At 40.8% G+C, this 23687-nt stretch overlaps 1 protein-coding gene across 1 annotated transcript in view; it reads left to right on the top strand.

Annotated features, from left to right (window-relative positions):
* The first annotated feature begins 1010 nt into the window (after positions 1-1010).
* CPA6 (carboxypeptidase A6) overlaps positions 1011-23687 on the top strand; it is a 48662-nt gene continuing 25985 nt past the window's right edge. Inside the window, exons 1-5 of the mRNA XM_009995561.1 lie at positions 1011-1086; positions 16841-16984; positions 20453-20567; positions 21797-21898; positions 22735-22839. Of these exons, the coding sequence (XP_009993863.1) occupies positions 16866-16984; positions 20453-20567; positions 21797-21898; positions 22735-22839 (441 nt within the window). The 5' untranslated portion in view covers positions 1011-1086; positions 16841-16865. The remainder of the gene's footprint in view (positions 1087-16840; positions 16985-20452; positions 20568-21796; positions 21899-22734; positions 22840-23687) is intronic.

Genomic DNA, 23687 nt, shown 5'->3' with positions numbered 1-23687 from the left:
GAACCAAATATCTTCTGAGCAGACTCAGAAACTTAGGAAAGTAGGAGAGCTTGCAATATATTTAAGGGACAGACTTTACTCAGTGTCAAGGGGAGTTCTATGGGATAAAATTCCCACATAATGAGGAAACTAAAGATAAGTAATTTTTTTAAAAGCAGATTCTGGCTGGTGGATGGAACTGTAGATATAAAGGTATGTGTGACATCCAAGGGCTCTTGGGAGAGAAGTACTGATTATGAACAATACAAATTTAAGAACTCAGTATATAGGGAAATGCCAGAATTAGCACTGACCACACAATTAATTTCAGTCCTCCTGTGTATGGACTTATGATGATGACATGTTAGCTACATGATCAACCTCTATGTGTTCCATGGTCTTCCCTCTCCCCTAGTTCATGATGTGAATGGTGGTCACTGAATGTAGAGCTATTCTGATTCTTGTTTCCTGTTTGCAAAGTTCATTGAGATCTGCTACAGATAATGCATAAATTCTGCTGGTATTATCTAACACCTTCTGAGCATGTATAAAAGCTGTTTACTTCACAAAATTTGTGTAAGCTTTAATGGATAAAGCAAAAGGCATGCCCTGGATAGGAAGGTCACCTCTCTTCAAAGCCCTTTAAATGTTTAAACCTACAAAAGCAATGTATCTTGCTTAATCTTGTCCTCAGAATCAGATTATTTGTTTTGGCAAATAATTGTTATGTTCTGAGACAGATATTCAGTGTGGAAGATGTCGGCCTGAATGGCTTGATTTAAAAGGAATGAACTACAGCATTTACAAAGAAATGGAGGGCCAAGCTGACACCCTAATCTGTAAAGAGCTAGTAATTCCTATGGAAGTGCAAAATCCAGAGAGCAAGTTTAGAAGCAGAGCTTCAGTTCACCTAAAATTTTGCAGATACTGAAAAAAGGCATAAGTAAAATCACTATCTGAATCTGTTTACTGTTGCATAGTGCTGCTGCAAAGAGCCTTATAATGTCCTTTCAATGTTCTGTTATTGGCAGTGATAAAGTCATACGAGTTGTTCCTGAGAGCGAGAGGGAAACGCAGATCCTGAAGGCTGCATTTAACAGGCTTAAGGTAAGTTTGTTTGTTTTAATCTTATTTTTTCTGCTCTTTGTTGAAGACTCTGGTGGGCACTGATGTGCTTTTAATTTTACACAGGCTATTTTATACTCTGGAAGGCAGCCTTTGCCCAGTAACTTGTTAATTTTCCAATAAAACAGTGTAGGAATTAGATTAATCATGCCTAAAAATTTTAATGAGAAACAGTTATTGTCTTAAAATAGTATAGGTGCCATACTTGTAAATTTGCTTTTTTTGCTCTTTCACTTCTTGCTAGCAGACATAGTTGCATGGTTCATTATCTAGCTGATAGTTTTATTTAAAACACTGAATTAATTCAAGATGTGAATACACTCAGGAACAGGAAAAAGGAAGTGCCTTCAGTTTGAGAATCAGTTCAGCAAGATAATTTTCTAGAGGCAGCTGAGAGAGTGTGTACAAGACTCAGTAGCAGGCCAAAAGGCCTTTTCCTGCAGATAGAAATGGGAAGCAATGGTGCCTCTGTAGCAGCACAGTGCTCTGCAGCACGCTGCTTCACCAGCACAGCTAATGAAGGCACAGAGGAGAATAGAGAGTACCAGTAAGCCAGGCCTGCAGCATGGGCAGGACTGCATCAAGCACGTGTGCTGACCTCAGGCACTGGGGTAGTGATGGACCTCATTAATAGTCTCCTGAACAAAGCCTAACAAAACAGAACCAGGTAGGTACCAACTTGATCGCTATGTTGGGTTTGTTGCAGGAGCTGGATGCAATTCCCAGGCTCTTCTTCTTCACCTGTGTTAGTTCATATTATGCTTGAGCCCAGTGGGCAGAGATTGATTTCTCCCTATACCTATGAATGTAAGGGACTTTGATGGGCAGCCTTGCAGGCAGCATGGACACAAGCTAAAATCATTTGACAGAGTGAACTCAACCCTTCGTTTGTGTCTGGCTGAAAAAAGCTATATGGACATACACAAAGGAACACGCTGGTAACTTTGGGGGTCTTGTGACATAAAATTTTGGGTCAGAGCAGAACACAAACGGTATCAAAGTGCTGGGAGTATGGGCTGCTCACTGCCTTCAACTCCAGCAAACTGACAGTCTGCAATGTATCTCTGTCTCCCATGTTGAAACCTCATGCAAACAACTGTGTTCTCATTGAGGCAACAAATGAAGGTGCATATAATTTTCTAGTACAATAGTTGACATCTGGGATACATGTACATAAAATCTCAGTCTACATACCAAATGAAGCAAAGTTCAGATCAAAGAAAAGATCTAAGAAGAGCTTTTACACCCTACTGAAAAACATTCCATCTTTCAGTTATGACAAAGCTTTCTTGGTATGACTTTTTAAGAAAGTGGACAGAGCTACCTTAGGTACCTCAGCCCACGAGAAGGCTCACTGCTGCAACTACTCCAGCAGTCAAGGCATTGATGCCTTCCTAGCTTTAAGTAGGAAGGCTGAGGTTCTCTTCATCACCTCTGTATTTCTTAACAATATGTTAAGTTAGTTCCCCACTCAAGATGCTATCTTCAAGGTGCTGTTCTCAAGACATCCGACCTGTGCACATCGCTTGAGGAATTTTGTTCAACAGAGACTGTGTCTTAATGCTATGTATTACAGCTCTTTGTACTGTAATGCCCAGCTCTCCTAAAAACTGTTGTCTTAGAGTTGTTTCTGCAGTGCTTACTAAGGGCCTCAACTGTCAATATAATACCCCCAAAAGGATAATTGTTTTGCCCTGAATTAGGGGGAAAAAAATCTAACCATAAACACAAGAAATACATGTGGAAGCTGTTTTTTGCATCAATTTCTTCCCCCTGGATGCTGGAGCATAAAGAGGGAGCACATGTATTTTTTTCCTTTCTCCTCACAGTGCAAACCCAATGAAGCAAAAGGGTTACTCACCTTCCTGCAACTGTTTCTCATTACAGAGCTCCCTCAGGCTCCCAGAAAGAGATTCCTTCACCCAATTCCATTGAAGTGGGAGCAGCAGAAACTTGAATAAGTAATTGCATGCTATAACTCTGAAAGGAGGATAATAAAATTTTGGCAAGCTGCATCATAATCTGACTAGTTAATTAGAAAGTGATTGATTTTCTTGAGGTAGTAAGCAGAGGAGGCTGAAGGGAAGATTCAAAAAAGAGAGAATATTGACACCCAGTTTCATGAGAACAGGATGGCTTTGGCTGCGTTTCAGGTCTTGAGACTCTTCCATCTGCAGCTGCTTCACTGCCCATCTACATGGGGTCAGACAGAAAGAGACACCTGGAGGGCTAACAAGTAATGGATTTGTTTAAAATTAACTTATCATTATCTTTTCTCAAAAAACAATCTCAAGTTATTCACTCCTTCAACAATGGCACTTCTCTCAGAAGTGCCAAGTACTCACAGCATCAGCCGAAGTCAGTAGCAGCTGCAAGTCATCAGCCCCTCTGAGGAAGCATTTATTTAGAGTTGTGCAACCTTTTAAGTCTACATGTCAGTCTCCCCTAAACTTCCCCCACCCCTAGACTTGCAGAGGTGGAAACTCAACAAGCAGTGGACTTTGGTTCAATTTTTTGAACATGAGTCTTTAAGCACAGTGCTGGTGCTTGGGAGAAAACAACAGACACTGCACACAAAATACAGCAAGTCCAGAGACAGTCCTGTTGCTGTCTTCATACGGTGTGCATGACCAACAACAGAGATTTGAACAGAGGGGTCAACAGAGATATACAAATTGGTGGAATGGCAAGTATTGGCCTTTGGATTTTTACATTTTAGAATCAGAAAGCCCTAAGTGGTTTAAGATGCTTCTTTGTATTCATTTTGGTTTGAGCAGTAAATTGATACCAACCTATCATACTACTCACACATTCTATTCCTTAATGGAAAAATAAAGCTGGAGCCAGGATCTTTTCAAGACACAACAGTTTTGTACCTAAATAACCATTGAATAGCACCAATTTCAGGAAGAGTAGAGGAAGAGCAGAGGAAGAGCAGCAATGTATCTTTTCACTCATTTTGTTTTATCTGCCTGGTTTTTAATAAGTGTCCTTATTACTGATTTTTCATTAGTAGATGTTGTCATTTACTTTCTGCTCTAGCTGCTTTCTTTCTGTGGCCTGCCAAGCTACAGGGATCTCCTCAACATCTAGGGGCACTGTATTTCTTGGTAATAATATAAAGTGAGTCTGTTGCTGACAGATTCACTTAAGAAAGTCCGTGGCAGGTAACATTTTAAAATACCTGATGTGGGAAGGTGGTAGGAACTTACTGATCTGCCACATCCTTCTCGTATGAAACTAGTTGTTTGGCTCACCTGATGTGTGGAAAAGAAATAAACATCAGGGCAGTGGGGGAAGAGTTGGGGAGAGCTTTGCCTGTTGCTGTGCTGAAGCCAGTGCTGTCAAAGTCAACAGGTTGCAAGGTCCATCCCTTTCAGGAAGAGGCTCAGACACGAAAGGAGTCCTTTCTTGAATGTGCATTTAGAGGAAACTACACTGAGACATCCTTGAAAGATCACCCTGGAATTTGCTCTATGTCTCACTGTATTTGAAGTATCTTAGAATAAGCCCCAGTAACAGCCACAGCCAGTTAATAGCCACAACACAAGTGACAAAACTCACAGAAGTTGGATGAATACCCAGGGACTTTCCACATGGAAACCTTTTCATCTCAAACAGGACTGTTCTGCTACCAATACCTGAGCTGTAAGGCTAACTCATACACATTTACAGAAGATGTAGTCCTCTCAGACTTTTTAAACTTAGCATCTGGAGCTCCTTAGGAGGGATATTTTCCCCTTAAAGAAGAAGAAAGTCTGTATAATGCTTAGTGTAATAAACTCCTGAAACCTGCCTGAAGTGTATAGGCTCCGTTGCAATACAAATGCCATTGCCTATACTGAGTGAGTAATGGATAATGAATGTTTCATTCCACACATTTAACTTTTGGTTCACGAATTGCCCAAAGGCAAATCACATTAGTCATAATCACTTGCTGAGTAATTTCCTCAAATTAGTTTTGGTTTGTAGCTCTATTGCCCACAGTTCTTTGTTATTAATCATTATTATAAATTGATTCTTTCATTGGCTAGTTCAGTTAACTTGTAGGTGACAAAATACTGCTTTTTTTCCCTGATGGGGTGAACATATCATGTGCATTACTGCACAGCCAGTAAAAAATAGTGAGCCCTGCAGATGAAAATTTGTCTGCTGCAAGTTCTGTAAAGTTGCTTAAATCTGCCTGTGTTCAACAAATAAACTCACCCACAGTAACCAAGCAAAAAGGAAGCTTAAGTGTACAGAGTCCTACCAGCCACCATCCCAGCTTGCAAAGCAGCAGGAGGTGGCTCTGACTCTGGCTTCTCTTGCCCCAGCCAGGCAGAGCAGGGTCCCTCACACTCCTCCTGCCAGTCTCTGTCTGGGATCACAGTTCCACCATCTGTCCAGAGCAAGTTCTCAGAAAGCCCTCACTCACCATACGCTGCTGTGTCTGCAACTCTGTGTCTTAGGTCCTAGGAAATTAGGCACATGGGGAACAGAGAGTCATGCTCTCATTCAAGGCAGGAGAAGGCCAGTTTCTGGTTTTCACTGATGAAGTCAGTGACAGCTGGGAGATCACAGAATCACAGAATCTTAGGGGTTGGAAGGGACCTCAAAAGATCATCTAGTCCAACCCCCCTGCCAGAGCAGGGTCACCTAGAGCACATCACACAGGAACTTGTCCAGGCGGGTTTTGAATGTCTCCAGAAAAGGAGACTCAACAGCCTCTCTGGGCAGCCTGTTCCAGTGCTCTGTCACTCTCACAGTAAAGAAGTTTTTCCTTATGTTGACATGGAACCTCCTATGTTCCAGTTTGCACCCATTGCCCTTTGTCCTATCATTGAACGTCACTGAAATAAGCCTGGCATCACAGTGTTCTGCATCTCTTGTCTCCAGCATATTCCTACACCAAGTTTCTTTCTGTTTCTTTGGAGACTTAAATTAAGGGCCTGGTAACTCTACTTCCCACCCGCAGCAACACCCCACACCCTTGAACACCTTTTGCACAGTCCCTGTGCCAAAAACTACTGGAGCAGATATGACAGTGAATATGACAGAGGTAAAATGGTGGTGGAGTTTCTCCTGCAATTTTCATTGCAGGAGATGACAATTCTTTTTCTTAGCAGTGTTAAGGAACATTTCTGTGTGGTTCTGATAAACTAAAATGCAGCAAATTCTGTCTAGCTGTAGATCACTGGCACAGTTGTGGATTGGCTGCTGCCCTAATGGAATCATAGACTCTGGTCTTAAATTTGGGGTGTTCTGCTGCAGCCCTTTGCTCTTCTAAGCACTATATCTTTTTATAGATACAGTACAAATCTTTATTCCTTTATACCACCTGTCCCAGAGGGGTAAGAGGCTTTTGGGGCAGGACTTGGCAGGGCTCATTGATAGAGCTTTAAACTAGATGTGAAGGGGGAAGGGGAGAAGACCGGGTCTGTTAGGGACAAGCACAAGAGGAACACACCATGGCCCAAAGTCAGGTCATCCAAGGAGGATTTAGTCCCACCGGTGGGCTCTGTTCGTTTCCTGAAATGCCTGTATGCTAATGCACGCAGCATGGGGAACAAGCAGGAGGAGTTAGAGGTCAGTGTGCGGGCTAAGGGTTATGATCTAGTAGCAATAACAGAGACATGGTGGGACAGCTCACATGACTGGAATGTGGCCATGGATGGTTATGTGCTTTTTAGGAAAGATAGGGCAGGGAAGCGAGGTGGTGGGGTTGCTCTTTATGTGAGAGAGCAACTAGAATGTATTGAGTTTCATGCAGGGGCTGATGAGGGGCATGTTGAAATTCTGTGGGTAAGAATTAAGGGGCAAGCAGGTGCGGGTGACACAGTTGTGGGGGTCTACTACAGACCTCCTGATCAAGGTGAGGAGGTTGATGAGGCATTTTACACTCCTACAAAATTACACATATTTATATTTCAAAGAATCATTGCATTCTAATTATTCACAGTACTGCTATGACTTTTCACTCTACTTTGAATTTCTTCCCCTTAATAGCAAGTCTCCTTGCTTTCTCTTTTAATGTAGCAATACTACAGAATCTAAAAGAAGAAAGGTAAAGAAAGAGAGAAAGAAGGATAGACTGAGAGTGAAAAGCCTGACAACTGTGTAACAAACAAGAACATAGTAGAAAAAAAATGTATTGTACTGAAGCTGAAAATTCTTTTTGAAAAATGTCAGAAGACCAGGTAGATTATTAAGCAATACAGTAAGATAATTATTTGTTTGCCTTGTTTGTACAATATTAACTACCTAATTTGTAAGGCATGGTGATAGAATTTAAATGCTAATAAAATCTTAACTGAGCTGATGTAATCACAACAAAACAGATTTTATATGAGTACATATCCTGTGTGGAAGGAACAAAATACCCAGCAGGACCAGAACCCTGGACTTCCACAGGGCAAACTTTGGTCTCCTCAATCATCTATTAAGGGAAATCCCATGGGACAGGGTGCTAGAAAATAAAGGAGCTCAAGATAGCTGGTCAACATTCAAGGACCACTTCTTGCAAGCACAGGATCAGAGTGTCCCAATGGTTAGGAAATCTAGTAAGGGTGCTAGGAGACCTGCATGGTTAAAGAAGGAACTACTGGGCAAACTTAAGTGGAAAAGGAAAATCTATAGATCATGGAAGGAGGGGCTGGTCACTTGGGAGGAATATAGGACTGTTGTCAGAGGATGTAGGGAGGCAATTAGGAAAGCTAAGGCCTCCTTGGAACTTAACCTTGCAAGTCAGGTTAAGGATAATAGAAAGGGCTTTTTCAAGTACATAGCTAGCAAAACTAGCAATAGAGGCAATATTGGCCCATTGAGGAATGAGGTGGGAGCCCTGGTGACAGAGGATATAAAGAAGGCAGAGGTGCTGAATGCCTTCTTTGCCTCTGTCTTCACTCCTGCAGGGTCTCCCTATGAGCCCCAGATTCATATAGCCCCAGAAGAAGTCAAGATAGAGGAAGAGTTTGACATGGTAGATGAGGATTGGGTTAGGGATCAGTTGAGTAATCTGGACATCCATAAATCAATGGGTCCAGATGGAATGCACCCAAGGGTGCTGAGGGAGCTGGCGGAGGTCATTGCTAGGCCACTCTCCATCATCTTCAGTAAATCATGGGCAACAGGTGAGGTGCCTGAGGACTGGAGGATAGCAAATGTCACTCCAGTCTACAAGAAGGGCAAGAAGGAGGACCCGGGTAACTATAGACCGGTCAGCCTCACCTCCATCCCTGGAAAGGTGATGGAACAACTTGTTCTTGTGACTATCTCCAGGCACATCAAGGACATGGGGGTCATCAAGAGCAGTCAGCATGGTTTTATCAAGGGTAAATCATGTTTGACTAACCTCATAGCCTTCTATGAGGAAATTACTAGGTGGATAGATGATGGTAGAGCGGTAGATGTGGTTTATCTTGATTTCAGTAAAGCATTTGACACCGTCTCCCACAGCATCCTTGTGGATAAGTTGATCAGGTATGGGTTTGGTGACCAGGAAGTGAGGTGGATTAGGAACTGGTTGAAAGGAAGGAGTCAGAGAGTTGTAGTCAATGGGGTAGAATCTGGTTGGAGGTGTGTTACTAGTGGAGTCCCACAAGGGTCGGTGCTGGGACCGGTGTTGTTCAACATCTTCATCAACGACCTGGATGAGGGTATAGAATGTACCCTCAGCAAGTTTGCTGATGACACTAAGCTGGGAGGAGTGGCTGACACACCAGAAGGCTGTGCTGCCATTCAGAGAGACTTAGATAGGTTGGAGAGTTGGGCGGGGAGAAACATGATGAAATTCAACAAGGGGAAGTGCAGAGTTTTACATTTGGGGAAGAACAACACCATGTCCCAGTACAGGTTGGGGGCTGAACTGCTGGAGAGTAGTGTAGGTGAAAGAGACCTGGGGGTCCTGGTAGACAGGAGGATGACCATGAGCCAGCAATGTGCCCTTGTGGCCAAGAAGGCCAATGGCATCCTGGGGTGCATTAGAAAGGGTGTGGTTAGTAGGTCAAGAGAGGTTCTCCTCCCCCTCTATTCTGCATTGGTGAGGCCACATCTGGAGTATTGTGTCCAGTTCTGGGCCCCTCAGTTCAAGAAGGACAGGGAACTGCTTGAAAGAGTCCAGCGCAGAGCTACGAAGATGATTAGGGGAGTGGAACATCTCCCTTATGAGGAAAGGCTGAGGGAGCTGGGTCTCTTTAGCTTGGAGAAAAGGAGACTGAGGGGTGACCTCATCAATGTTTACAAATATGTAAGGGGTGAGTGTCAGGGGGACGGAGTTAGGCTTTTCTCGGTGATGACCAGTGATAGGACAAGGGGTAATGGGTGTAAATTGGAGCATAGGAGATTCAAGGTGAATATCCGAAAAAATTTTTTTACTGTAAGAGTGACAGAGCACTGGAACAGACTGCCCAGGGAGGTTGTGGAGTCTCCCTCACTGGAGACATTCAAAACCCACCTGGATGAGTTCCTGTGTGATGTACTCTAGGTGACCCTGCTCTGGCAGGGGGGTTGGACTAGATGATCTCTCGAGGTCCCTTCCAGCCCCTAAGATTCTAAGATTCTATGATCTTTTTGCAAGGTCACCATTTCACACTAATCATTTGCAAATTGTTACAGTAATCAATAAGTGGAAGAGAAATACTTATGAGAGCACCAATGACCTTAGTATTACAGACCTGCCTGCTTTCTGTCTCCCAGGGTTCATCTTGTCCATCTGTTGTCCCTCTGCCTCATACACCTCTCCAATGATGGGCTGTTCTCTTCTGCTCTTCCTTCTTAGGGAGACAATTTGAGGACCCTGCTGATGATTTTTGAGCTCTCTCATGGTTTTAATTCTGTTGGACCTGACTGACAGAAGCAAATGCCACATTCCCAAGTGCTTTGCAAAGAAACTGAGATTTGCTCAGGTCCTCAGACCCAGCACATTCTGTTTATCTGCTCTGGAATTTTTCTTTGTAAGCTTGATTTTTGAAGCAGTACTTCATTTGAGCCTTGACTGATAACTTCTACTCCATTGGTGGTCTACAAGTACTTTTTATCACACATGCCTGACTGGGATTGGGGCTGTTTGTATAGGTAGCAATGAAGCTACTGCTCTGTGAACATTCCTGGCATAATAGAGTTAGACCACTCATTCTTCAGTAGCTTTTACAAAAGAAATTCCCGGGCACAGCCAGGCACTTCTTTAACTTTGGGAGGAGCCAGCCTAGCAGGCCTGGAAGCCACAGCTCTGTTCCCTTTTGTTTGTTTTTTATCCCCTACAGCAGCTGCTTATCCATTGTAATCCCTGAATTGATCCTGTCATTGCAGTTCAGGGAATCAGAAAAATATCTCATAGGGGAAAAGGATCACTTGGCTATAAATCTGATAGTTTACAGCTCCATAGGCAAATGCTGAAAAAGGCTTCAGAGAACAAAAGCCTGTCTGAAAATGCAGTAAGAAAGCCTGTCAGCCCAAATGGAGCTATTTCTACTTTGCAGAAGGAAAGAATCAGCTCAGTAGCCTGGGCTGTGTGCATTTTATTCAGCACATATAGCAAATACATCTGTATAGCCAGACACTTTAGTCATCAATCCAGATTTTACCCTAATTCATAGTTAGGGTTCCAGTCATACAGGCACAGAGGATTTGAAGATACAGAGAACATCAGGTGACAACGGAAGCTATTCATGAATATATCAGAATATGTGTCTGTAAACAGTGGTTTACAGGCCTCCAGACTTAGGAGGAAAATGTTTTTCTAGGAAAACATTAGTAGGAAGAAGCAAGAGAAAACAGGAGAGCCCAGATAGTGCATGTATTCTTCTCACAAGACACAGAAAAGCTGGACTTTCTGAGGTGGGAGGAATCTCTTTTACTGGGGAGGAAACCTGAGTTCAACAAAGTCATCAGTACCGTTGCTTCAATGAGAGCAGAATCAGACCCAGTGCTTACTATTCCATTTCTCAAGCAGTGCAGCAGCAGCTACAAAATGAACCAAATCATAAATAATTTAATAAGAAACAAAATAGAGTTTTGGTAGGGTTTTTTTTAATGAATCTTTTAAAGACTCCTTCACATCTTTCAAATACACTTCTCCCAATGGCATCCGTACATGTAAGAATGGATATTCAATTACCATATAATTCAGTTTGTGTTTTTCCTCAGTGACTCTCTTGAGAAATAGCTTACGAGTTCTTTTCTGCAGTGTAAAATTAAACCAGTGTAAGTAGAGTGGCAAGACCATTGCTGTGTTATAGTTCCACAAAACTCAAAACTTCAAGCTGTGCATTGTTCGCATTCTGTTCCTGGCAGTGTTACAGCTGCTGCAATCCTGTGAATCAATCCCAATTTATTAGCATAATTATTCTTACCAGCCTCACTGAAAATCAAATAAATACTGAAAAGTTAAATGTCTGGTGTGCTCAATCAGAAACTTAAATTACCTTGCACCAGCAGCCAGTACTACCTTGTCAGACCTTCTGTGAAGCACTGAGAATCCCACACTTAATTGCCACTGAATGATTTTGCTGCACATAAAGGTCAGCTGAAGGAGATTTGCAGTAGGACTGTCAATTAAGTTCCTTAATTGGCAGGAGCAAGTGAGGATGAAATCCATCCTGATTCAGAAAATAATTGCAAGGGTGAAGACATTAGAGAGGAGCAGTTCTACTCCTTCCAGGTGAACTAAGCACAACTATAATTATCCACCAGTGTCATCATCAACAGGAGTCTCTTCATTCATTCTTTGCAAATGTACCACAAGAAGCCTAAAATGTAATTTTGTTGCACACTATATATGTACATGCAAGGGCAGTTTGTGTGTATTCATGTTTGTGACAAAGTTTCTCGTGTGATGAAGCCTCTGACATCAGGCCTCTGTTTATGTTAGTGAGCCTGGAGTGGTTTCTACTTCTGTTCTCTATCTTCTCCTATCAGATTTATAATTAAAAACATATCTAATGAGTTTCAGCCCTTCTTACAGTGTTCATGTGCCTATACAACAGCATATCAGTGTAAATGGAATCCCCAGGCATTTTGAGAGAGCCCCTGACATGCTGATCAAGCCCATGAGCAAAGAGCATCACTGCCTGCATTAGTGACTGCACATTCCCTTTTAGAAGAGGATCAGAAACACCAATCATTTCAACTGATGGCGTCATAACAATATTTATATTCTGAAGTTTATAGTTGACAACATTTCTCAAAGAAATATGTTCATAGTGATGTTAAAGACAAAGCCAGCTTCAGTACAGTTATTGCAGTATCCAACTCCACAAGTATAAAAACTAGAATTGCTAGGTAAAAAAGCATAACTAAACTACTGTCTACATGGGGTACAACACAGATAAAATACATTTAAAATGTTGTCCAGATATTAAATGTAAATTGTGTCAGAGTTATTCTAGTTATTTTCAAGGAGAAGCATCAATCATCTCTTTTGAGCAATACATGATCACAGACCTGATGAGAGCACTGAGTATCTCCCTTCAGGCTAAATAGGAGAAGTTAAATACCTGTTTATGAAAGGGTGGAGACGAACAACTAGAGGCTACTGCCCAAGCAAATGGCTTTAATTACAAAGCATGAGCCAGTCGAAGCCCTGTGGTCTAAAGAAGTCAGGGATTTTTTTCAGTGACTTAAAGGAAAGAAAGGAGTGTGGGACTTATGCAGCCATGGGTATATTCCTGGGGGAAAGCAAGACAACAGCTCTCCTCTTGATCTCCCTTCCCAAAGGTACAGAATTAGCTGGAGGAAAACCTGGAACTCTTGAAGGAAAAAACACTCTGCTCTGGTTTCTGTCTTGGCAGGGTAATGGAGCTTTGTACACACCACTTGTGATGTGTAGCATTATACCAATGAAGTGTTTGTCTTCTTGGAAAATAATTTGCATATTTTTTTAACTTTGGGAGAAATTCTGAATTCTCGTAGTTCAGCACCCAGATTGTTGAAAGATATTTGTCCCTTCGCCTTGTGCTGAATCTTAATCACCGCACTGACCAAAAGCTAGAGACATGATCAATGAGTGTAGGGTTGCAGTAGCTTGGAAGGTATCCAGGTAAGACCTGATCAATTTATACTCCTCAGCTGTATATAACATCTCAGTTTAAAGAGAAACTCTAAGAAAATTCAAAGAGTTTTGGCTTTCCTAAGTGTAAGTTGAACCCCAGGTACTTTTATGGGACAAGTGAGGTTGAAAAAATTATGTGTGCTTAAAAAAGAATACTCAATATGTAGTCACAATTCATAATATCCTATACTTTTCTTGTAAAATAAAACAATAATGTGTTTCAATCCCCTGGGAAAATGAAGCTGCCTGCATGCTTTTGCATACCATTTCTTCCCATAGAAAGTAAGTCTGGATGCTTGTGCCTTCAGTGAGATTCTGGGTAAGAGCCTTCGCTCAGCATCTGTGGAGCCACCGTTGTCCTCAAGAACAGGTACCCGGAGTCACACCTGAGTGCAGCAGCAGGTGCTGAGTAATTGGTTTCCATGTCCCAAGTCTGAGCCTGCTGAAAAATCTTGCCTGGGCTCTGCTTGTTGTCCAGAGGTTTAAAACATCCCAAGACCCTCTAAACCCAACCTGCAGCCTGACAGATAGGAAAAGAGACAGTTCTGCAAGGCCCAGACAAATGAGAGGAGAAGATCTCAGTTTTCAGACATACTCTGAGGCGTATCTCTTCCTCTAGCCTCAAGATACCAGCTGAATATTGAGGTTCAAATGTTTGGCTATGCAGTCAGGGTGTTCTGCAGGATTTCTGCATGTGTTCATTTTGGTAGCTGGAGAATCTTCTCCCCACCTCGCAAATGCCATGACCTACACAGCAAATAAATGTCTTTTAGCACCGACTGATACACATCTGTATAATAGCTAATGTGTAATATGTGAGGACAACAACACCCCATCACTGATAGTAAAGAGGATAGGAGAACAATCAATATCACTACCACTCACTAGCCAGCAGACCCCGGTGCGGAAATTCAAGGTATGCTTGCCAGAGGAATGATTATGAAAGAAGAGTCATGATTCCCTCAGTATCCGTGGGAGATGCGATGATGAAGTCTCCTAAAGCTGACAGAAAATGAAGGATAGCTGGAGTTGCTCAGTCCAAACATGCCTGCTGTGACATCCATCTCCTGTTTGTCAGTTTTCGTGCACTGTGTGTCACACCAAGGGCAAGCTGAAAGCTGCAGTATAAATAAGATGTCTGATGGAGAAATGTGTTTCTTGTTATATGCTTTATAAAGCAAAATCAAGTCAGCAATTGAAGTGGTGCTCTGGACAGCACAGGTCACATCTCCCAGATGAGCACCGAATGCTCTGTTTACATTACAAAGGATAAGAAGTGGGAGTCAATTAAACCAAACTACCCAAATAGGGAACTGAGATGAAGAGGAGTTTATTTGCATTCTAAAAATGGATTTTTTTTGTCTCACTTCCAGGACAATGCCAGGAGAGAATGGGGGTGTGCAATGTACCACTCATTTCATTAGTTAAAAAAAGATTGTTTCTGCTTTTGATATTCCCTTGCAGCCAGTAGTGTGAGGGACAATTAGAATACCTCAGAAATTAAGAATGTTGGTGATGTCATAACCAATAGTATGAATATTGATTGGTTTACTCCTCTACAATGATGGAGAAATTTACAAAAAATAATCCTGAGTAACTGTCAAGAACAAAGACAAGTTTCAAGTGTATCTCAACCATGATTTTTTTTCCCATTTTTGTACCTTGCATTTTCAGTTTTGTGTGCTTAGATATTGCAGTTGGCTAGGAGACACTTCCGTTGCTCTTAGCTTGTGTATTTGTTGTTATTTTTATAAAGATGACTCAAGCTGATCTGATTGATACACTGTTACTCCAAGAGCACCAAAGTTACCCTCAGTGATGTGTATTTTTAGCAATAAATCTGAAAAGTCAGATACACATTTCTAATTAACTGTGTGTGAAATCAGCCATGTTGAATTAAGGGGGGAAATTTCACTGGATGCCTATAAGTCATCAAAATACAAACGACAGAGAAGCTAACAAACATAAGGTGTTAGTGCAGTGAGAGGATCTTTATTTATAAGCAGCATTTAGCACCACTTAATTCATGAGTTTGGTTTCTACTGACCATCTGTCGTAGCTGCTGTCAGCTTCACAAGCCTGGTGAACTTTGCCAGTCCTGGTGTTAGACTTGAAAAGCTGCTGCGCCCACCCACCGCTGCCACGCGGATCCACGGCCCATATTGTGGCAGTGTGAAACAAAGCGTGGATTTGGCAGGAAAAGAAGAGGCTGCTCCTGTGTTTCAGTTTTTCTCCTTCCAAAGTAGCAGGCATTTAATTGGATTAGCTGGACTAAAGTCACTACTGCTTCAAGAGGCAGCATCAGGTTCAGTGTCAGATCCTTCTTGATAATCAGAGCACTCTTAGTCAAGGTCATTTTAGGCACGGTGGAAACTAAACCCCTGCTGGACGACTGTACTCTCTTCTCAGAGGAGGTTCATAGCAAGACTGGGTGAAATGCATTAGATACTTGTAAAATAGCTTGTATGGCCTAGGAGAATATAGGAGTTTTTGAAGTTTAGATTATAAGAACCTTTGTAGAAACCAGGGAAGCAAGCAAGGCAGGGGATGGTCATGAGCTGTAGCCGTGACTTTCATCAATGCGGCCTAGCACAGCTGATTGCAAAAAACTTTAAAATACATTTATCAAGTATTAATTCCTTTGAAATGCTGTTTAAGAAATGTAGGGACATGATAGTCCTATCAATTCTCCTCTTTGTATTCAGCTTTCAAATATATAGTTTTAAGACTTACGGATCTTAACATGCCTATTTGTCACATTGACACAGAGGTTGCTGCTGACTCTCTTTCATGTAGTCTCCCGTGACTACCCCGCAGCTCTGGAAAGAGGTTTGTCAAATTGTGTTCTGGCCACTGGCCTTGCACTGTCTGGGGAGGAACTGCTCTCATCTCTGCTTAGGAGTCTACATCTGGAGTTGGTTCAGCTGAGCAGTACAAGACCGTTTTGCTACAGGGTGCAGAACACTGAGCTTCAAATCCCTGTTTGCAAACTTTCTTGCTTTCTTAAAAATTCTTATTCTATACTAAAATTGACAAATGTACTTCTGATTTGGCAACCAAAGAAAGTAAAAATGGACAAGAAGAATCCCTTAGTTATGATCAGGCATAGATAGCACATTAATAATTGTGGTATCATTTAGCAGCTATCATTTTTACAAGATTGTAATAATTTGATTATCTTAATCCTCTTGTTTTGTCATTTCATATAAAATGGGTAGATCACAGCTTCCTTTGTAGTATTGGTGACCTGTTACCAACCCCTGACCTGTTTATTAGCAAGGATAAAAAGGGTACACTTTGCAATCAACACTGGTATATACTATGCTTTCTACCTTTCTTTAGCATTCATTTCTCTTACTGTCCTACTGAACATAGAAAATACCTTGTGAAATAAAAAAGTCAGTAAAACATAGGGAAGGGATAGTAGTTTGAGGAGATGCAAGAAGTTGGAAGTAGCTTTTGTTTTGAGCCATTTGAGGAGGTACATTCCTGAGACGTTTCTCTCTTCCCATTAGCAAATCTCTCACAAGAGTCATGGTAAGCTGGACATAATCCTTCCTTAAAATCCGGTCTGTTAGCATAGATGTCAAGCTGGACCAGCCAATACGGTTTTACTGTCTATACCATGCTTAGAGTGTTTGCCTACAGAGCTTCAAGCATGCCATCTCCTGGATTTCCCCACCTACACTGAATGCATATGAATTACAGGTTGGTTCCTGCACTATAGGTGGACATGTGGCAGCCCAGCAGCACCTTCCACATCCTGGAAGGTACGGTCACTGACGTGCGAGTCCCCCAGAACGTCTCCCGGAGTCTGCTGCCCTACCTCCAGCAAGCAAACATCCAGTACACGTAAGCCTGTGCTTCACTTTCTGTGCCTCACACTGTGCCTCCAAGGCAGGTCTGTACCTACCACGCCAAGTGCACTTGGAAATATGCTCCACATCATAGCAATTAGGCTGGCAGACAGCTAAGCATTGCCAAGAAAACTGCCATTTTAATGGGAGAACAGAAAATCTCCCACAGGCAGGCAGTTTTAATTAAATATCCTCCTTTGGAGTCAAGCAGAGGTGTTTCCAATGTATATGAAATCACATCTGTTAAGAGAGGGATGGTAATTACTAATTCTGCAGCTTTCTTTGCTTCTCTCTGTATTTAAAAGGAGCTAGATTTGTTTACAAGTGTGCTGCAAATGTGGAGGGAAACCTTCTTCATGAATTATAAAGGAATGTGCTAGCTCTGTTTTATAACTCTCCATTCCCTGTGACCCAAGGCAAGTCATACAGAACAAATACTAAAGATCACAGATCATTTATAGAATTTCTTAAAAGCATTCAGGACAGTTTTGGAGTATACTTATCTTTTCATATCTATCAGTATGATGTACTAGACAATAGTAATGATCTTGTCATTAAAGCCTTTTCAGTGAGATGCTGAAGCATCTGAATAATCAACTGATGAATTACTTGAATCCTCAAACATTTGCTAAATAAAGCCCTACATAAGGCTATTTATACTCATTTCTCAGTGTAAAAAGGATGACACAAACCATATTGTAGTTTATACATGCTGTTATCAGAATTCTGCCTTTATTGTAAAAATAGTCTCTTTATTAATCTATTGTTCTAAAAATGCAAAAACAAACATTAGGAAATAAATGACAAGCTCAATAGTAAAAGTTCAGAGCTACTTTTGTGTGGGCTCTGTAATACTTCAGTTTTGTTTGCATCTAAAATTGAGATGGGGACTTCTGTAATTGTTTTCTCCCCTAATTACTATGCCCCAACAGTTGTATTCACGTCTGCTGCTGTTTCTGCTCACAGTAATCACCTTTAATGGAATGGCAGAAGGCCATTTTATATGTGTTATAAACACTCCCTGTTCTTGAAGACCTTTTTACTTAGGTTGCAAAGCAGACCATGCAAAGGCAAGAACTGAGAGAGCAAAGGGTCTCTGCAGTTTGCCTGAAACAATGTGCTCCAAATAAAAGGACAGCACAACATTCATTTTCCACAGGGAAAATTTCCTTTTGGCACACGTTATGTGCACTTAGAAGGAAGCTGAGCAGCATTTTGTCAACTCCAGCCAGTTTCTTTGCTCTCCTCTTCATCTCCCCGCCGCTTGTTTTGGACTCCCTGCCCGCTGGGTCCCAGCCGTCAGAAGCAAAACCCTGCAAAGCCTCAGACAAGCGTGTGCTTGTCCTGACAAGCTTCCTGAGATCTGTAGCTCCACAAGAGCTGGGAGGATTCAACATGAGAGCAGACACAGCTCTATAGCCAGGGAGCAGCAGGAGCAGGGCTGAGGGTTGAACAGGCACAGCCATGTCCACAGCGGAATAGCTAGGATGGGGACCACAGCCCTGAAATGAAGTGCAGCTCCACAGTCAAGGAGCTGAGGTGCCAGGCAAGGCACATACAAGGTCCTTTTCTCATGGCTCTTTTTCACTTCATTATTTTATTTTATTTTATTTTATTTTATTTTATTTTATTTTATTTTATTTTATTTTCGGCACACTGTTTGCAAAGGAGTTAAATTTCTGCATCCTTTTTGAAACTGGAAAATCTAAAGCAAACATGTAAAACTTGAGAAAGTGATGCTTGCCTAAATTATGACAAATTTCTGAAGACTGGAAGCATTAAACAGCACTGATCATGAACAAGGTGACCATCCCTTGCCTGTAAGACAGGCTTATCCATACCACTATTTGACTTACGACAGTAAGATGTTCATGAAATTTCTACTGCACCATGTTGCCTGGATTTTAAGTTCTCTGCCAACAAAGCCACTTAGGTTATATTCAAACCTGAAGGACTTAAGAGCCTTTGGATGTCATAAGCATAGACAGTACACAGTCCTTTAAAAGTAAATGAAGACTACCAAATCTCATTTGGACTACAGACACATAAACATTCAGGAGTTGTGAAATTAAGTCTATTATTACAAAAGTGAACAAATAAAAGCTTCATTCTGGTAGGTACTTACACTAATCTGAATTCAGCAAAGCAGAGAAGTATTTTTTTAGCACATTAGGCATCCTAATGACTTGAATAAAACCATTGTTTGTTATAACTACAGGCTTAAATACAGTGCTGGTCTTGGAGTATAAAGCACTTTGCAAAGCAAGGCTGTAAGCCCTTAGTTTGCTTAATGAAAGTTGCTGATGTAGACAATGTAACTCCCAATTATACAGTTACTTCACTAATATATTTGGAGACTGTGGACCAGCATTACTTTGATACGTATGTGCAGATGGACCTATTATATTAGATATACCTGCTGCACAATTGAGTTAGGATCAGACTGAGTGTAGTTTCCTTCTGTATTTTTCCAATCATTGAAGCTAATTCCTATAAGACTTTAGAAGGCTGGATGCAGCCATTGCTTTACAGGACTGATGAATTAATGGTATGGTAATTAGACACTGCCATGCTTTAGGAGAAGGTGGTATGCAGGGATGGCTCTCAGCTTTAATGTGATGTTACTGATCACAGTGACAATATTCCCAGCTCCTTCTTCTGTGTGATGAAAGGGATAGGCACCCTGTCCTCCTCAGTGTAGCTCTTTGAAGATGTTTCTGTGTTTTTTATATTTGCATTGTTGTTTGGTTTTGCCATAAAATAGAAAAGTTTTGAGCTCGAACCACTATTCCTGCATTTCACTCTTAATGCAAAGAATCTTACTTTTTATGCAAGCCTAAGTTACACTTGGTGCTGTTTCATATTTTTCCTGAGTCATTTTAAAATAAATGGCAACCAACTATAGCAGAGTAGATAATTGTAAACAGCAAACCACACTTCCGATTTTTTATTGTCAGCTGTGTTTCAGACAGAGTTCTTCATTATTTATGTAGCCTTTACAACTTGTAGGTACCTGTAAAGTTCCATACCAGTACAATACTCCTGAGAGAAAGTATGGGCATGTTTTTCTAAGCCTAAAAAGATTTTTCTTATGGTTTTGAAATAAAGTTTTGAAAACCCATGATCACGTGGTATAATTGGATTATCAAATAAGACAACAAACTGTTCCATGAACAAATGAAGATGGCTACATTATTTACATGATTCTGTTTTATTTGTTTAACAAGCTTTTTGTGTTTTTTGAAGGCATTGCTAAATATCAAAGCAGCTGGAGTATTTACTTGGCAGTATACACTCAAATAAGCCTGAAGCACTTCACTGTCAAAATATAACAGATGAAGGAACATCAGGATTGTTTAACTCCTGCTATATTTCTTCTAATTGTGATTGTTGTTCTAGTTTAGCCTGTGTGTTCTAATAGTTTTTCAGTAATATCACTGTCTTTTTTTTTTTTTTTATGTAGGATTCTCATATCAGACCTACAGAAAGCAATAGAAAATCAAACTGGATTGAGATCACACAGGAATCGAAGATCTGTTTCTGAGTATAACTATGAAGTGTATCACTCCCTGGAAGAAGTAGGTGGAAATTCATATTGTTCCTCTTGTCTGCTGCACTGTTGTCTTTAATAAGGCTAAGATTTCACTCTCTATGTACATTAGGGTTGTCAGTTCATCTTCAGAAGTATTCTAAATGTTTCTTCTTAAAAAATGGCCACCTTCTTAAAACTACATATTTTTAAAAAATATTTGTATTCAAGTCTTATCTTTACATGTAACTATCTTCTGAGTTCTGTTTTTGAAACAGCTTTTACTCTGACAGAGTAAGATATTTCAGTGATTAGTCTCATGGATTCACTTCAGTAAGCAAATGTTTAGGTGTTTGCACAAGAAGTGTCTACTGAAAGGAGGCTGTAGAGAGGTGGGGGTTGGTCTCTTCTCCCTGGTAACAAGTGAGGGGAAATGGCCTCAAGTTGTGCCAGGGGAGGTTTAGATTGGATATTAGAAGAAACTTCTTCACTGAAAGGATTATCAAACACTGGAACAGGCTGCCCAGGGAGTTGATTGAATCACCATCCCTGGAGGTGTTTAAAAGACATGTAGATGTGGTGCTTAAGGGACATGGTTTAGCACTGGACTCTGTAGAGTCAGGTTAATGGTCAGATTTGATGATCTTAAAGGTTTTTCCAATCAAAACTATTCTGTGATTCTGTTGTTCTATTCTAAGAGGCCCAAAGACTTAAAAGCACTCACAGATTTGTGTATAAGGGTTTCTATCATAGAAGACAGCTGGATAAATGATTTCTGTTGGTTTCAGTGTACTTACATATACAGTTTCAGTCTCCCCATCATAAAGTCACTAGGCAGAACGTGCAGGGTGCAGCACCACATGAAACAGATATTGCAAGCAGTACTGAGTCCTGGAAGTCAATCTGTTCACCATTCTGTGTCCTGGCAGGCAGACTCGGGGACCTTCTTCTTCATTCCACTAATATTTAGCGAGAATGGCAGATTAGGTCCACCCTCATATTTTTGATGAACAGCTAATGTGTTCCAGTAGTGTACAACAATAACATGGACAAAAAATCCCATGTGACCAAAGGCTGCATCCAACCTCTGGCAGTAAAGGTTTGAGAGCCCAGTGATAGCTCAAGTGTAAAAACAAACAAACCTAAAACAAAAATATAAAAACTAAAGGAAATTCCAAAAACATACAGAGGACTGAGAGCTGAGATTAATAAATGTGTTACAGTTACTTCCTATGAAATGCAAAAATTCAAGCAACAGTTTTATTTCTCTATTTGCAGATCCAGGATTGGATGTATGATCTGAATAAAACTCATTCAGATCTTGTTCACATGTTTTCTGTTGGAAAATCATATGAAGGGAGACCACTGTTTGTACTCAAGGTAAAGATTAAATAATTACTAATCAGACTAATGTCTGGAATCAGTGACAAATATTTTGTTAATTATATTGTAGCATGTACACTGGAGGTGGAGGTTATCAGTGTTTCTTAAGGATGAGTTGCTAAGTTCTAGGCATCCCTCTGAATGACATCTTTAATGAAGAAAAAAATAAAAGCTGGAAAACCAAAAGTCAAATCTTATTTACTTGGATTGGGTATGGATGGAGATAGATTACAGGCCAAGTTCAGGATTAGCAGGATTTGGATTTAAGGGAATTGGAAATTTTTGTGTTTGTAGGCAACTTGGAAGGCAGCTATGCTGGAGAGGGACCCCAGAGGACTCTGGCATCCTTCGCAGCATGTGCCACATATGCTTCCTCTTTAGCTACTGATAAAACTCCAGGGCTGTGCACTCTCAACTCACACTGTTAGGATCACAAAACAGAGGGTGTCAGCAAGACACAGAAAAAATTCTACTTTCTGCTTTTCAACTGCCATTGCAGGGTTCTGAAAATCTGACTCTGCATCAGGCTATTCCTGCAGCATTATTTTTCCTCACCCTGCTCTGTGTCGTATTGAAGAATTTCATTCCTCATAAAAGAGGAATTGACAGATACCTTTTTTCCAGTATTTTTTTTCCATGGATCTGCTTCATTATCTTGACATACCTGCAGATCATTATCTTGGTCATACCCTTGAAAACAATAAATTTGTGCTCCTTTGTATGAGGCAATTCAAAATGGTTTGGTGTTTCTAATATTCTGTAGTTTTCTCATTATTGTGTTGCACTAATGTCATGAAACCTGTTGATATTTCTGTGAATATTCACACTTCAAGTTAGGTAAAAGGTCACGGCCCTACAAGAAAGCTGTCTGGATAGACTGTGGGATTCATGCCAGAGAGTGGATTGGCCCTGCCTTTTGCCAATGGTTCGTGAAAGAAGTAAGTGCTTCTTGATTTACAGTCATGCAGCTCCTTCAGTGCAATAAACACTGGATATTTTCTGTAACAAATCTAGACTATTAATAATAAGAACAACAACTAGCTATTTTAGTGTTGTGGTTTTTTTATGTGTGGAACACTTAAGTGCATGATAAACAAGCTGATAGTGACAGCCAGACACAGCTAGGCACAGGACAAAAATATGCCAGGCACATATTGGCAGAGTTATGAGATAAGATTTTATTCCAAGACCTAAAAATGTGGAATTTGTAATTCTGGTAATGGTCCAGGTACATCAGTGCCAGCATATACTGCTTCAGATCAGTTTGGCAATATCTTTGCTTTAAGGATTAAGAAAGACATTTTTCTTGTGTGTAATTCCATAGGAACAGGGAAATTAAAATCATAGAGAGATTTTGCTTAAAATTATGGATTTACTATTCTCTTCTCCAATGTTCCTTTGATCCTATCTTATGGGATTTATGCTCTCTATCTTTGATATCTGGGGTCTAGCCTTCATATCCATCCCTTTGCTATTTTACAAATTATCAGTGAGATCAAATGGAATTTAAATGTTGATTTCTGCTTGTCCTCTATATCTTTATATATGTATATATATACACACACATACATATATATATCAGCATTTAATCTCTTCTAATTTGAAATTAATTTCAAATGCATTATATGGTCACAGGATGTTGACATTTCCTCTTAACCAAGAGGATATCAAGATAGGATGCTAGCTGCACAGTGGAGACTGTTTTGACATTTACAGAAGTCAAAGAAGGCTTCAAAACTAAACCCAACAGATGCTTTGAGTATTCTGCATACCATTTTTTTTTTCT

The sequence above is a fragment of the Chaetura pelagica genome, unplaced genomic scaffold (genome assembly GCF_000747805.2).
Source record: "Chaetura pelagica isolate M959 unplaced genomic scaffold, ChaPel_1.0 scaffold83, whole genome shotgun sequence".
Classification (NCBI taxonomy): Eukaryota; Metazoa; Chordata; class Aves; order Apodiformes; family Apodidae; genus Chaetura; species Chaetura pelagica.
This window is presented reverse-complemented; position numbering and strand designations above follow the sequence as displayed.